At 29.9% G+C, this 14,129-nt stretch overlaps 1 protein-coding gene across 1 annotated transcript; it reads right to left on the reverse strand.

Moving 5' to 3' along the window:
- Nucleotides 1-7,314: 7,314 nt before the first annotated feature.
- AST56 (STAS domain / Sulfate transporter family) lies at nucleotides 7,315-13,407 on the reverse strand. The gene is made up of 12 exons (XM_016308105.3): nucleotides 12,570-13,407; nucleotides 12,424-12,472; nucleotides 12,073-12,280; nucleotides 11,707-11,899; nucleotides 11,560-11,625; nucleotides 11,234-11,464; nucleotides 10,993-11,119; nucleotides 10,209-10,495; nucleotides 8,110-8,303; nucleotides 7,901-7,989; nucleotides 7,738-7,814; nucleotides 7,315-7,639 (listed from the first exon to the last, which is right to left on the reverse strand). The coding sequence occupies exons 1-12, from the start codon at nucleotides 12,849-12,851 to the stop codon at nucleotides 7,493-7,495; spliced, it is 1,950 nt and encodes a 649-aa protein (XP_016163591.1). The 5' UTR covers nucleotides 12,852-13,407; the 3' UTR covers nucleotides 7,315-7,492.
- Between the last annotated feature and the right edge of the window lie 722 nt (nucleotides 13,408-14,129).

A 14,129-nucleotide genomic window follows, 5' to 3' on the forward strand; every position in this document is an offset into this window, starting at 1 on the left:
TCAGTTAAATCTTAGTTAGCTCTAAAGAATCATTGATATTTTAACATAGTTTGCCATATGACACAAATTAATTTGTGTATGGCTGCAAATTTGGTGAAATACAATGATATAATGATAAATGGGTAAAAACCACTCTATGCGATTTCTTTTATGGTAAAAAATAGTGCACTTTAACAAGTTGCACTTTGCATTTTTTTTTAAATGCGATTTCTTTTTTCAAAAATAAAAAATTTTAAAAAATCAAACACACCTTGTAATTTTCATATTTTTGAAAAATAAAATCACTCTAATTTTTTTAAATGATTCCCATATTTTGGAAAAATCACGAAAATAACAATATTTTTAAAATTCATATATTTGGAATTTATATTAAATCTTTTTTGACAACCATATGACTTGTAAATTGTTGGACTTGCTTGCATTCTTTGTCTTAGGCCTAGTTTGGGTAAATAACTTAAATAAGTTCTTTTGAAAAAAGAGCTTACAACATAAGGACTTTTATTAATAGCAGCTTATAAATAAGTTGTTTTGTGTTTAGATATTTAGTTATAAAAGTACTTATTTTAAAGTTGTAGCGTTTGGATAAATAACTCAAAAAATGAATTTTTTTTACAGAAGAGAATGAATATTAAAATAACGATGATAACAAATACTTTCCAATATTGAATGTTGATTTTATATAACCTAATCACTAATATTGTGTATGATATGGTAGGTGAAAATAAAAAATAAATATAAAATGCGTGTCAATGTATATTTTGTTGCTGTTTTTTATTTTTTTTACTCCTATTAGAACTCTCTTCTCTTTTATTGAGGTCAAGAACTTGCTATAATTAACTATAAAAATAATAGCAAGCTATAAAATCACATATGAAAAAAATAAAATTAAAACTGAAATTTCATACCACAGTTAAATACAAACTTAATAATAAAAAATAAAGTGATAAAATGATAAAAAATACTTAGAAAGAATATATGCAGTAGGTTGTTCAATACTTCCATAAGATGAATTATTACGTGAAAATGGTGAGATTTGGAACATTGCATGAGAATGATGATGGAATTATGGTGGAAGGCCAGTGCTTCTAGCAGATCTTGCGTGAAAATGGTGGTGAAGGGTCAGTATTTTTCACAGAGTGAAAAAAGAAAGTAGATTTTTTTTGTTTTGAAATTAAATTTTTTTAAGTGGTAGAATGACTTATCGAAAAGTAGAGAAGTCATATATTTCTACTTTTAGCTTGTGCTACTTTTCAAACGGGCTCTTACAGAGATTGCTAATATATACATGTTAGGGTTTGCAAGTACATATTCTCAAAGTAGAAATTTGCATTCAATTATTTTACTTCATTTTTTGATTAGCCATTTGGTAAATCTCTCTGCTTTTGAGGTTCTCATGGGTCTCATCAGGCCCCCCAAAAAACAAAAATTGCGGTTCTCTTGGGTAAACAGTAATCCTTTTTTTTTTTTTTCCCTTGCTCCTTATTGTTGGGTCTTATTGCTTTTTCTTGAAGCTCTAACAACATCTAAAATAAGACCTTTAAAAAAAAAAAACACATCTTTTTCTTTTGGGAGGTTTAGTCTCATTTCATTACCCAAAAAAATAAAAAAATTCATATATGCTCTTAAGAAATTTTACATTAGACACTTTTGTTTTCAACTAAATTTTATTATCTTTGAGGTCCTTAAATTTTATTTCATAAGAGAAATAGGTCTCTTTGTTAATCAAAGCCATTAACTACTGACGGAGAGATCCAATGTGATTGTTAAGTAAGTGACGTGGCTATGGCAATATCACGTGTCAATAGCAGATAAATAGGTGTCTTCATTAAAAAATACAAAACGGCATCGTTTCTCCGTTACTCAAAACACTACATTTTAGTGGGATAAATAAATTTTCAACGAATGCCTCCCAAATAGGACCTATTTGTCTAATGACACAAATAATTAAAGATCTATTTGATTGATAATTATGATTATTGGGGACCAATTTGTATTATAGTATATATAATGAGGGATTGATTTGTCTAGATGAAATCTTTGGTTAAGTGACATAGATATATATTGACGATGCATGCATAAAGGCACACATATATTATGTAAGACTGAAATGATAAATGTAAAATTTAGTTAGAGACAAAAATGTTAAATGTAAAATTTTTTAGAAATCTATTTAAATGTATCTTTTTTATTTTTATTTTTTGAATTAGACAACCAAAAAAAAAAAGGCCAATTCTAAAATTGATTATCTCTTATATGATTCTTCATTGAAGGTTATGTGGGTCATGACCACATCATTTCATCATTTTTTCAAAAAAATCGTCAGAGGTGGTGGGAGAACACTCATGAGATATTTATTGTAAGATCTAGATCAAGGACAGATCTTTTCCATAACCCATCAAATATTTTATAAAAATATATATGTGAAACATTTTGATAGATTATGTATAATTTATTTGGCGAAAATTCCTCATCGTTTAGTTAGTATTGTGAGATCAACACCTACCTTCTTCATTCATTTTGAACTCAGCATATTGGTTGGCTGGTTGCTTTGCAAGTTTCAAGTTGAAGAAGTATCTTATTGATTTTTTTTTTGGGTTCAACTAGGTATCCTTTAAAAATCGTACAACATTCAGCCTTTTATTACAATAATTAAAAAAATTAAAACAAACACAACTAAAAATTATGAATAGATTTATTGTCTTTTTAAAATTAAATACACATTCAAAATACAATCTAAAAAAACTGAAATTTAAAATTTAAATTTTAAATTTTTGTTTCAGATTTAATATATTTAATTATTAATATATTATAATTTAAATACATATCTAAAAATCAAATTATTCAAAATTCAAAAATTTGATTTTAAAAATATAAAATAAACCTTAAACTATCAAATTATTAATTAAACTCGTACAAAATACTCAAAGAAGCAGAGAAGTCACGTTTGTGCCATGTCGAAAATTCCGAGGCGCACATGAAAAACTCAGAGGTGCACATCGAGAAGTCATCCTCCGCTGTCGTTCATCCTCTTCCGCGCTCATCCTCAACGCTGCCTTCCTCCTTTTCGGCGCTCATTTACAACGCTGTCTTTTTAATGTTTAAATTTAAATTTTAGATTTATGATTTTGGATGTGTTTTAAAAATATTTTCTGTATAACATCGTAATTTTAGATGTGTTACAATTATTTTTTAATATTTAAATTTAGATTTTAGATTTATGATTTTGGATGTGTTTCAAAAATATTTTCTGTATAACTTCATAATTTTAGATGTGTTACAATTATTTTTTAATGTTTAAATTTAGATTTTAGATTTATGATTTTATATTTTCTGTATAACTTCATAATTTTAGATGTGTTACAATTATTTTTTAATGTTTAAATTTAAATTTTAGATTTATGATTTTGGATGTGTTTTAAAAATATTTTTTGTATAACTTAATATTTTAGATGTGTTACAATTGAAAAAGAAACTACAATTGAAAATATTTTAGTTTATGTATATAATTATATTCGACCATTCATAATTGTATTATTAACATTTATATTGTATTATTAAAGTTGACTGATTTTAGATGTGTTTTAAAAATATTTTGTATAAAATATCATACTATCAGATGTATTATAATCGAAAAGTAACAACACAATTTTAAATTAATTGTTGATTATATACTTTATTTGCAACAACTTTATTAATAAAATTAAATAAGATCAACCTTGTTCCAATTAAATCAGCAGAATGTTTTTATGTTTAAATTAAAATATAATTAAAAATGTTGAACATGATATTTCTTAACAAATTACATAAACACATGTGTGGAAAATAATGATACATTTCACCAATGCAAAATGAGAGAGTGCTTCAGCTGGAAGGTGGTGATGGTCTTCACCAATGAAGACGAGATGGAGAATTCAGCTGGCAGCGTTCTTTTTGGTTTGGGATTCACTAATGCGTATGAATATCCCGTAGAATAAGGAATTTAAAAAACTGTATCTGTTACGTGAAGTTACTAAAGTAAAGCAAAATCACTGTAACCACCAATGAAGTGGGTGAGTTTTAAAATTTAAATTTAAATTAAAATCTAATTATAGATATGTATCTACAAAATAGAAATATGTTACACTAAAAAAATAATTAAATATTATTTAAATATAATTAAAGGCTGATTAATATTGTACAATTAGCATTTCCCTTTTTTTATATCAAGATACGTAAGCCAATAAGCTAAGTATTGGTGTTATAATGTTATTATATTCAAAGTTTCAACTTTTTAAATTTCAAACTAGGTTTCACGCAATTATAATTTCTTATATCATCTTTGAGAAATTTTGAAATTATTTATTTATTTAATTTAATATTATTTTATATATTCTTAGGTCTTTAATTGATTTTTTTGCCAAAAAAAGACATTTAAATATTCAATATGTATATATTAAAATTGTTAATCTTTATTATTCTAACTATAAATTTTTTACATATTTTATATTTTATATATTCTAATTTTTTCATAACTATAATAATAAAAAATTAAAGAATTATAGTTTTTTTAAAGAGAAAGACTAATATTAAAAAAAAAGCTATGTCATTCTACTGTGTCAACATGTAGTAATAGTTTTATTACTCTAATAAATAATAAAAAAATAAAATATAAATTTCAAAAATTTAAAAAGTCACCTTTAATGAGTTTATCGTTAACTTTTTAGAATTAGATTTTGAGGACAATTTTAAATTTGACAATATCATTTAAATTAAACACATGAGATTAAACAATTTTATGTTAAATGAAATTTATATAAAAATATTTAAATAATTATTCTTTATTTAGTACAAATCATTCAAAATAACTTTAATATAATTGCTTTAATATTTTTTCTTTATAGTTAGAATGTTCATCTTCTAAAAATAATATATTATTTATTATTTTTTATTATGTATATTGGTCTTTTAAAAATTCTTTTCAAACTCCACCGTTGATCAAATGTTATTATTTAATTTGATATGGGCCGGTGGAAGCTGGTTGCTATTTTTAGAGGGGTCTAAAAATATCACATCTCATATTTGCTGATGATTTATTTTTCTTCTGTAAAGCGGAGAAGCGTCAAGTTTAAAATGTGATGGCAGGCTTAGAGAATTTCTGTAAAACTTTTGGGATGAAGATTAATTTGAAAAAATCTAAAGCGTTATGTTCCCGTAATGTTTTCACAACAAGAAAAGAACTCTTTATTAGGGTGTCATCCATCAGATTTATCCAAATTTAAGCAAATATCTTAGAATTACTCTTAGTCATGCTAAGTTGATCAAAGCATCTTTAAATGAGGTTTTGAATAACATCCGAAAAAGGTTAGCCAGTTGAAAAGAGTGTTTACTCAACAGGGCGGGTAGGCTCTGTTTGATCAATTCGGTTGTGGCTGATATTCCTACCTACCACATGCAAGTCTCTCTATTTTCTAAAGGAATAACAAACTCTATAGCATTCATGATGAGGACTTTTCTCTGGAAAGGTCATGCCAATGGTCGCGGGCTAAATCTTGTTAGTTGGAAGGTTTTGATCACCCCAAAGAAGTTTGGTGGTTTGGAAATTAGAGATTCATTTTGTGTTAATGTTGCTCTTCTTGGTAAGCTAGTTTGGCAACTATTTCATCACCCTCACAAGCTTTGGGTTCAGCTGCTGGTAGATAAATACCGTTGTTCTTTGGGTGACGAGTTCAGCCACTCGGCATCTAAAGGATCTTATGTTTGGAAGAGTCTATGTAAAACTTGGGATATTCTGAAGAATGGTTTTAAATGGTGCATTGGTGATTTGGATCAGAATTTTTGGTATTCTAAATGAAGAAAAGAGGGACAGCTTTGTAATGAGATGGATTATGTTCACATTAGATCTTTGGTCAGCTGGAAAGTGGTAGCTTGAGAAGGTTTATTCTCCTCTTCACCAGGTTTTGCATGACAACATTCTTTCTTACAATACGGATGAGCAAGCGGGTTCAGTGGTAGGCTGGACTTGGTTTGGAGTGGTGTCTAAGATTTATGATGCTCGCAATGACTACCTTTGTCTTTGCAAGAAGGTGTTTGGATGGGAGGAGAGAGGGAATTGATTTTGTTTTTGGCGTCAGCTTGTTTTGGAAAAGATTAAATTCTTGGCCTAGCTTTATCTTCGAAAAGCACTTCCCACTATTGTTTTTCGTTTAAGGAGAGGCCTGATTCCTTCAGATAGTTGCCTCAGTTGGTTGATTTGCCAGGAAATAGTTTTTCATTGTATTCGGAATTACCCAAAAGCCAAACTTGTTTGGTAGTCTCTAGAGATTTCCTATCTCCCTTTGGATTTGAAGAGTTGGTTCTTGTTCCTCAGCAAAGAGCATCCTTTTAGATTATTTTCTGATATTTGGTGGATTTGGAGAGTTAGGAATAATGAGATTTTTAATCATCAGGGGTCTTGGACACCCTTTAAAGTGACTCGTATGGCATTAGCCTTGGAGAAAGAGCTTCGGAATGTTTTTGAATTGCAACGAGTTTTTATTCCTTCTATGATTAGTTGCTCTTGGGTTCCCTCTTTATTGGGTACTTTTAAGATCAATTGTGATGCTAGTTATCCTGGTTCTGGTGATTGGATTGGTTTTGTCTGTGTTAGCAGGAACTGGAAGAAAAACTGCCAAGGTGGCTGCTTGGGAACGACTGAGAGCTGCAATATTCTTCCAAGAGAGTTGTTTGCTATTTGGAGAGGATTTCTGTTAGCTTGAGACTTGGGACAAAGAGATGTGATTTGTAAAACAGACTGTCTGAAGGTTTACAATCTTGTTACCAATTCTCATGATACTGCTGGTTGTGTAGATCCTTTGATACTTAAAGTCATCGATATCATGACTTGAAAGTAACGTGTTGATTTTCGCTTGATCCTGAGAGATACAAACACCGTAGCGGACACCATGGCAAAGACGACAATAAAATCGTACTCTCCGCATGTCGAGCTTTTAGTGCCTTGGAAAGAGTTTGAACTGAATATTCAACTAGATCGTCCTACGTCTTTTTTGTCCTTTAGGATTTTGTTTTTTCTTTTCTTTTATGTTTGGTTGTTTTTCTTTTTCAGTCACCAAAATAAAAAAAATTCCTTATTATTTGATTATCCATCTATGAGTCAACCGATGACATGACCTTAATTTTTTATGCAATTCATTTGATCAACAAATAAGAAAACAATTTTGGTAAAACTAGGTTCATATATGTCCCTCGAATAATTTACAATCTTGACATTCAATGTGAGATTGAATGATCAAAATTGACTCTTTTCCTATCTCTAATTATATAACATTATGATGCCCAAATTTAACTTGACATATGAGATAGACTCAATCTCATCACTCCAAACCGTACACAATCTTAAATGTCACTTACATTTTATGCTAGACTAGAAGATACTTTGATATAATACGCTATGTACTAAGATACTTCAATATAATTATGCATACATTATTATGTTACAAGAGACACCAAATCATCATCAAGCAGTGTTGACAAATCTAGAAGATAGACAAGCATCTACGGCTTCAGCAACAGTAAGAAAAACCCTTTCTTTTCCAATTTTATCAACAAAGTTTGCCACTTTAAGCTTGTGAATCACTACCCACCTTGGATTTACCATAGCCAACTGCAAAAAACACATAACAACAGCTCAAACTTTAAAACCAAATAGAAATTAAACATTCATGAGGCTTCAAGAAATAGAAAAGTTCATGTCATTGTTACTTCTACACCAAGTGAAAGCAATCTCTTATGCAGTTCCTCCAGTGCTAAGATTCCGGAAGTATCAACATTCGTGAGGTCTATCAAAGAGAATTGCATAGGGTCAATCATCATCGATGGATAGTTTAGCGTTTAGGATTTAGAGTTTATTAGTTTTAATACTCACCGGTCATGTCAATGATTATAGCTTGCAACCTTCCCTTAGCAGCTTCTTCAATGTTATCTTGTTCTTCATCCTCTACCCACTTCAGGATTCTGCCAACAAGTAGTGAACAATTTTAATCCCAAATAATTAAACATCATTTATTAATTATTAAGCATGTATATAGTCCATGTAACAAGTCATTATTTTGTGAACTTTATTAAATTTCATGCCTTTCTCTGACAAAACCGGCATTCGCAAAGCAGAGTGAGCCGGAGCTTATGCGAATGACCAGTATCCCAGGAATGGTTATGGCCATGGGATACTGGATAACATCGCAATAAGCTTCTGTGGTTGGAATTCTCCCTAGAATTTCAACACCTGGTCTAATTGATTGTAATAGTATCTTTGCAAATGAGATTGAAACCTGCACAAATCAAGTTAATTAGACATTAGTGGTTAACTAATCAAAGTGATTAAAAACCTATTAGCTAGTCACAGATGCAGAGGCTACCGTCTATAGTAAGTTGTTCAGGGAATATTAAAATGATAAGAATAGCATAACTCTTAATTGGTCCACACATTTTTGTTCTAATTCTAATTGGATTTTTGTGTTTTGTCTTAAAAGGAAAATTTGATTCTATTCTAAGAAGAATTTTAGTGGCCATACTATTCACTGAAAGTAACCATCATTGAAGACTATTGATTGGATATAAATTAAAGAAAAAAGGTTTGGGATTTGAAAATTGTCAAGACGAGAATCTTCATCTTCAATCCACATTTTTTATTTTTCATTTATTTATTTATCTATCTATTTTATGGGTCAGGACACCATCAACCCCACACTACCACACATATCAATAGTGGCTAGCAAGAAGAACAAGAAAAAACCCGCAATAATACAGAAGGTTTGCAAGTGTTCTAGAAATGTTAGTATTTTATTGAAACACTTGAAATATTTGAAAATTTTCCTAGAGTATGAGTTAATGGGCTAATGTATTGTGCATAATGCAATCATATAAAATTGCTTAATTATAAAACATTGATAGTTTGGGGGTGGTCAGCGACGGATCATAAAGTCAACCATGAAAAAGCTATGATTGGCTCAGATTTGTTGATTAGAGTCTACTTGCAAATTCCGACAAATAATTTTCAGCCATTCATGAGACAACACAATTATTTAGGTCAGATTATGATAGAGATGGAACCCACCAAGCTTTTCACTAGGCCAATTCCAGTTTCGTGTAAGACATAATTTCTGTCCTACCAAGCACAAATAATATAATTGAATGGTCGTTTGTTATGTTGCCTAAAAATATTGCCTAATTGTTAAAATAAATTAAATAATTAATTTTAAATTTAAAAATATAAAAATTAAATATTTTAAATATTTTAAAATTATTATAAAAAAATAATTTAGACAAATGTTAGATATCAAATAAAAGATACTATAGAATTGGCCTAATTAAAAACCTAACTCGCTATATGCAAGCCGAAAGGGCCCATTTGTCATGTGAATTATTTGTAGCTCATAAGACATGTGATTCTTTTTCACAAATGTTAGTAATCCGTAAATTTTAATTCATTTTTTAATATGTAATAATTCATTGATCCCTTTTAATATATATTTTTTATAATTATTTTATATGTATATAAAAAATAAATTATTAGTATTATTATTATAAAATATATTATAATATAAAATATACATTAAAATTATTTTTTTATAAAATACGTTATGTTATTTAAATGTGTTTATTATAACTTTTAAAAAAAATGTTTTTTCTTCTATTATTTGGTTATTTTTTAATTTTGTATTAGGGAATGCTTTTACTGTATTTAACTGTATGTTGTAATTTAATCAGGAGTCCAACATGATTTTAAAATTAATCGTTTGAATTTATAAAATACATGACTACTTTTTAAGAAACAAAACAAAAAAGTTACCACTGTCCTTAGCTTTTCATATAGCATACTAATCAAAGAAACTTATTTTCTACAGGATTAAGAGAAAAAACGACTTTATTGAAACGAACCAAAAAGTCAACCAAACATAATCTTAGTAATAGCTAGTATGAGTAAATAAAAACTAATTATCTATTTAATTATGCAGGTGTTAAGGTAGAAACTCAGGTACAGTCAACTTTACGTAAAGTTGATAACTGAGAGCCGTTAGATGAAAATTTAGTCAAATTATTCAAATTATTTAATGGCTCTTATTTATCAACTTCACGTGAAGTTGACTGCAGGGGAGTTTTCACCTAAATCAAAAGGTCAAAAACTGTTGAAAATTAAAGAAACAAAATATGGTGGAGGTAGATATGTAACTCACAGCAATAAGAAGACCAATCTCAACGGATACAAACAAGACTCCGAAGAAAGCACCAAGACATGCAAGAAAGTCGAATTTATCAACCTTCCATATGTGATAAGCTTCACCAATGTCTATCAACCCAGGCAATGCTGAGAGGATTATAGAAGCAAGTATTGCCATTGGAGTATAGTACAATAGTCTTGTAAAAAATTCCAAGCATAGAAGCACCGTTACCGCCATCACTATGTTTGATACTGCTGTTTGGCACCCTGCACTGAAATTCACCGCTGTCCTTGAGAACGAACCTGTATCAACAATAATATCTAAATCAGATTCGCCATAACATTGTCATGTCAGCATTTCCATTTACTTGGTATAACTATGAAGAGAGAGCATAGGGAGCCAGTGTACCATGGAGGTTTAGAGAAGTACTAAAGATATAACCATTAGTATTATCTTTTTCGATTAGCTGAAATTTTTGGGATGAGTAGTATCATGATATGGTATTAAAGTTCTAGATCCAAAAAGTCAAAAGTTCGGTCTTTGATGAACTCTAAAATCAGTTTAAATTTTTGGGATGAGATGTTTATTATCTCTAATATTCGGATGATTATTCTGGATAATATAAGTGATGTTCATTTTTTAACTTATATAGTCTATTGTACATATTATACAAATATTCCATTGACTCCCTACTCATCTATGAATATTAGAGATATTTATTTTCATGTGATGCAGTTATGTTAGATAATTTGACATGTTGACCTTATTTCCTAACATGATTTGAGATGTATCCACTCACCAGTTGACACGTAGCATGAAGTTAATGATCCTGCAATGTTCATGCAGCCCATTGCCAACATTTCTTTGTTCCCATCAAGATGGTATCCTTTGATGTTAGCAAAAGATCTACCAACAGCTATTGCTTCCTGAATCATATAGATAAGAATGAATAATTAATTAAATAAATCATCTTAGTTATTTCGGTTTATTCATAAATCAGCATAAAACGAAATGAAATTAAAGGGAGTGAATTAACACACGGTGAGAGCGATAATGGCAGAAATCAATCCAATTTTAGCAGCTTGTCCAACATGTGGGCCTTTTAATTGTAACTTGTGAACTGAACTTGGATTAAGCCCTCCTTGAACATGCTTTATTATATTAACCCCATGCTTATCAGCTTTTGACAAGAAAACAATCAAAGTTGACAGAATAACCGATAGAAGAGGAGCAATAGCTGGCAGCCAGAAAAGTTTCTTGTTCCTTCTGCCCTGAAAATATCAGACGAGTTTGACATCATCAAAATTTCAAATCAATTAATAAAAAAAAAGAGGTACTAATAAATAATAATTTCATTATTACTTACAATAAACCGTGCAGTCAAAAGGAAAATCAGGAATGAACACCCGATGACAAAGTTAAGAGGGGACCACTGTCAACCAAAATAAAACAAGTTATAATCATTTGTCAAATTGTGTATGTTACTTTATTTGAAATTCATACCTATACTCACTTTTTCTGAGGATGTAATTTGTTGATGGAGTGAAGCATAAACAGATTTCAAGACTGCTACTGCATCGGTTTTGGTAGTGAAGTGAGTGAGCCCCAACAACCCCTTGAGCTGCTGAAGACCAATAACAATGGCTGCACCTGCCATGAATCCCACAAGTGCAGCATGTGAAAGAAAATCCACTAGAAATCCCAACCTGCAATCCAAGATTTTAAACAATAAGCATCTCTTATTAGTACTATACAAGATTCACAATTTTACAACAGTAGTATTATGAGTGGACTCAAATCTACATATTATATAACATAATAAACACACAAAATTTATAGCTTGATAGTTAAAGAATCTGTAAGGAATATAACTTAGCACCTTAGAACTCCGAACGCAGTTTGAAAGATTCCGGCAAACAAAGTGATTGTAAAGACAAGGTTTCTGTAGTCATTTGGGTGAGCATCAGGATCTACCACTTTTGGAACCAGAGAAGATAGCAGCATTGACACAACCGCCACAGGTCCAATAGCAATTTCTCTTGAACTCCCCATTAGTGAGTAGATAACAGGAGGAATGACACTAGTGTCTGTATTAATATATGTAACAAATTCAGCATGTGCCCAAAGAAGTGGTCTTACATAAAAATATATATGGTTTTAAAATGCGGCTGCAAAATGCAATTTTGCTGTTGCAATTTAAAACTATGATTAGAAAACATTAGATACTCACACATGCCATATTGAGGATCAAGTTTGGCCAAATTTGCATATCCTATGCTCTGCATCATCAGATTTAAAATGAATAGAGCTAATAAAAATGTAACATTTTTTTCTTTTTCACATTGCTGGTAGTATAAAATGTTACACACTACTTACCTGGGGTATGCTGAGGCTGGCAAGAGTTAAACCAGATAGCAAATCATCCTTGAACTTGGTAGCTGAGTAAGTTCTGAACCAGCTAAGGATTGGGAACAAACTCGCCAAGAAGGAAACGGCGCGTCCGCTGCGAGTTTCCTTCTTGGATGAGGATGAAGAGAAAAAGAAGTTGTTACTGTTCTTCAGAGGACCAAAAAGCTTCTTGGTTAGAGGTGGTGGATTGGGAGAATTGAGCACCCATTGAGACCTCTCAGAAGATTGCTCTGTGGCCTCTGAACCCATGTTTTTGTTTTTGTTTGAAGTGTTTGGACGAACTCTGCTACAAAAACTGTGTACTTATATGTACATTATTATTGTTTGCTATGTGGATTGAATAACACAAGAGCCAGCCCCAGCATCATAGAACAAAGACAAGCTTAGTTGAAAATGATGTATGTGTCAATTTGCTTGAAATGGTTGATACTACAGAGCTTAGGTGGCTGTATTGGAAGAAAATTGAGAATTCGGAGAAGGGATGGTAATGGTATCAGAAAGTTGAGAAATGATTGAAGAATATAGTATATATATCATTATTAGATTAGATCCCCTTTTATATGCTATCAATTATTTATGTAATCTACATTGGGTGAATAATTATTTAATTAATTCAACATTTACAAGTATGGTAATATATATAAGTGATTATTATTGGGTACCATTAATTGCATTGCCTATAAAGCTATGCATATTCGCGTGGATTCAATTCTTACGGAGAAAACAAGGACTAACTTCCTAACTTTGCTGCACGGGTTCGGTAGTTTATTTTGGGTTTATGAATTAGGATATAGTACCCATTGTTATTTGTTACAAAAAGTACCTTTGGGAAATGCTTAAATTAACTCAAAGTTATGTTATTTTGGATTTTATAATTTTTTTACGACAAAACTAATTGGATATTTGTCTTAAAATATCGTATTGATTATTTAAACTATTTAAATATTTATTTTTAATTAATATTAATGATTTAAACAACCTTAATGTTAAATTTGGCATAAAAATATATTTTATTAAGTGATAATTACTATTTATTAAACTATCTTTTTTTGCCAAAATTTCTGTAATTTTGATCATATTCGTACTAAGTATATACTAGTTTTAATTTTTTTTTAAATTACTACTTGTTACTTATTATATATATATATATAAAATTAATTACCAATCAATCATAAAATAACATATATAAATATATACGACATATAGTAGTTGATTTTTATTAATTCGCATATAGTATTTTTGTCATTAATATGAAAATTTGCAAGTATATATTTTGTTTGTTTGCACAAAGATATCCATCAGGCCGGAAGTCCAATGACTAATCCCTCAGATACTGCAAAGGCATATAAAGTGAGTATCGAACCTGGAAGAGATGATTAAGGGACACAGACCTTCATCCATCTGTGCCAACTTACATTGGTTTTGTAAGTATATATAAAAGAGAAACTTTTCATTGTAATTTATTTATTTAACACGACTCTTTTAAAATTCTAACATTATATTTGTAGATTGTACTATTTACTTTGG

This window comes from Arachis ipaensis, chromosome B7 (genome assembly GCF_059453495.1).
Source record: "Arachis ipaensis isolate K30076 ecotype BB chromosome B7, ASM5945349v1, whole genome shotgun sequence".
In the NCBI taxonomy this organism is placed as follows: domain Eukaryota; kingdom Viridiplantae; phylum Streptophyta; class Magnoliopsida; order Fabales; family Fabaceae; genus Arachis; species Arachis ipaensis.

Excerpts from the sequence above, each read along its gene's own strand:
- AST56 (XM_016308105.3), bottom strand. The coding sequence starts at position 12,851 with ATGGGTTCAGAGGCCACAGAGCAATCTTCTGAGAGGTCTCAATGGGTG. Across the intron at positions 12,281-12,423 it reads TGATCCTCAATATGGCATGT|ACACTAGTGTCATTCCTCCT; the intron begins GTGAGTATCTAA and ends ATATTAATACAG. Across the intron at positions 11,626-11,706 it reads AAATTACATCCTCAGAAAAA|TGGTCCCCTCTTAACTTTGT; the intron begins GTGAGTATAGGT and ends TTTGGTTGACAG.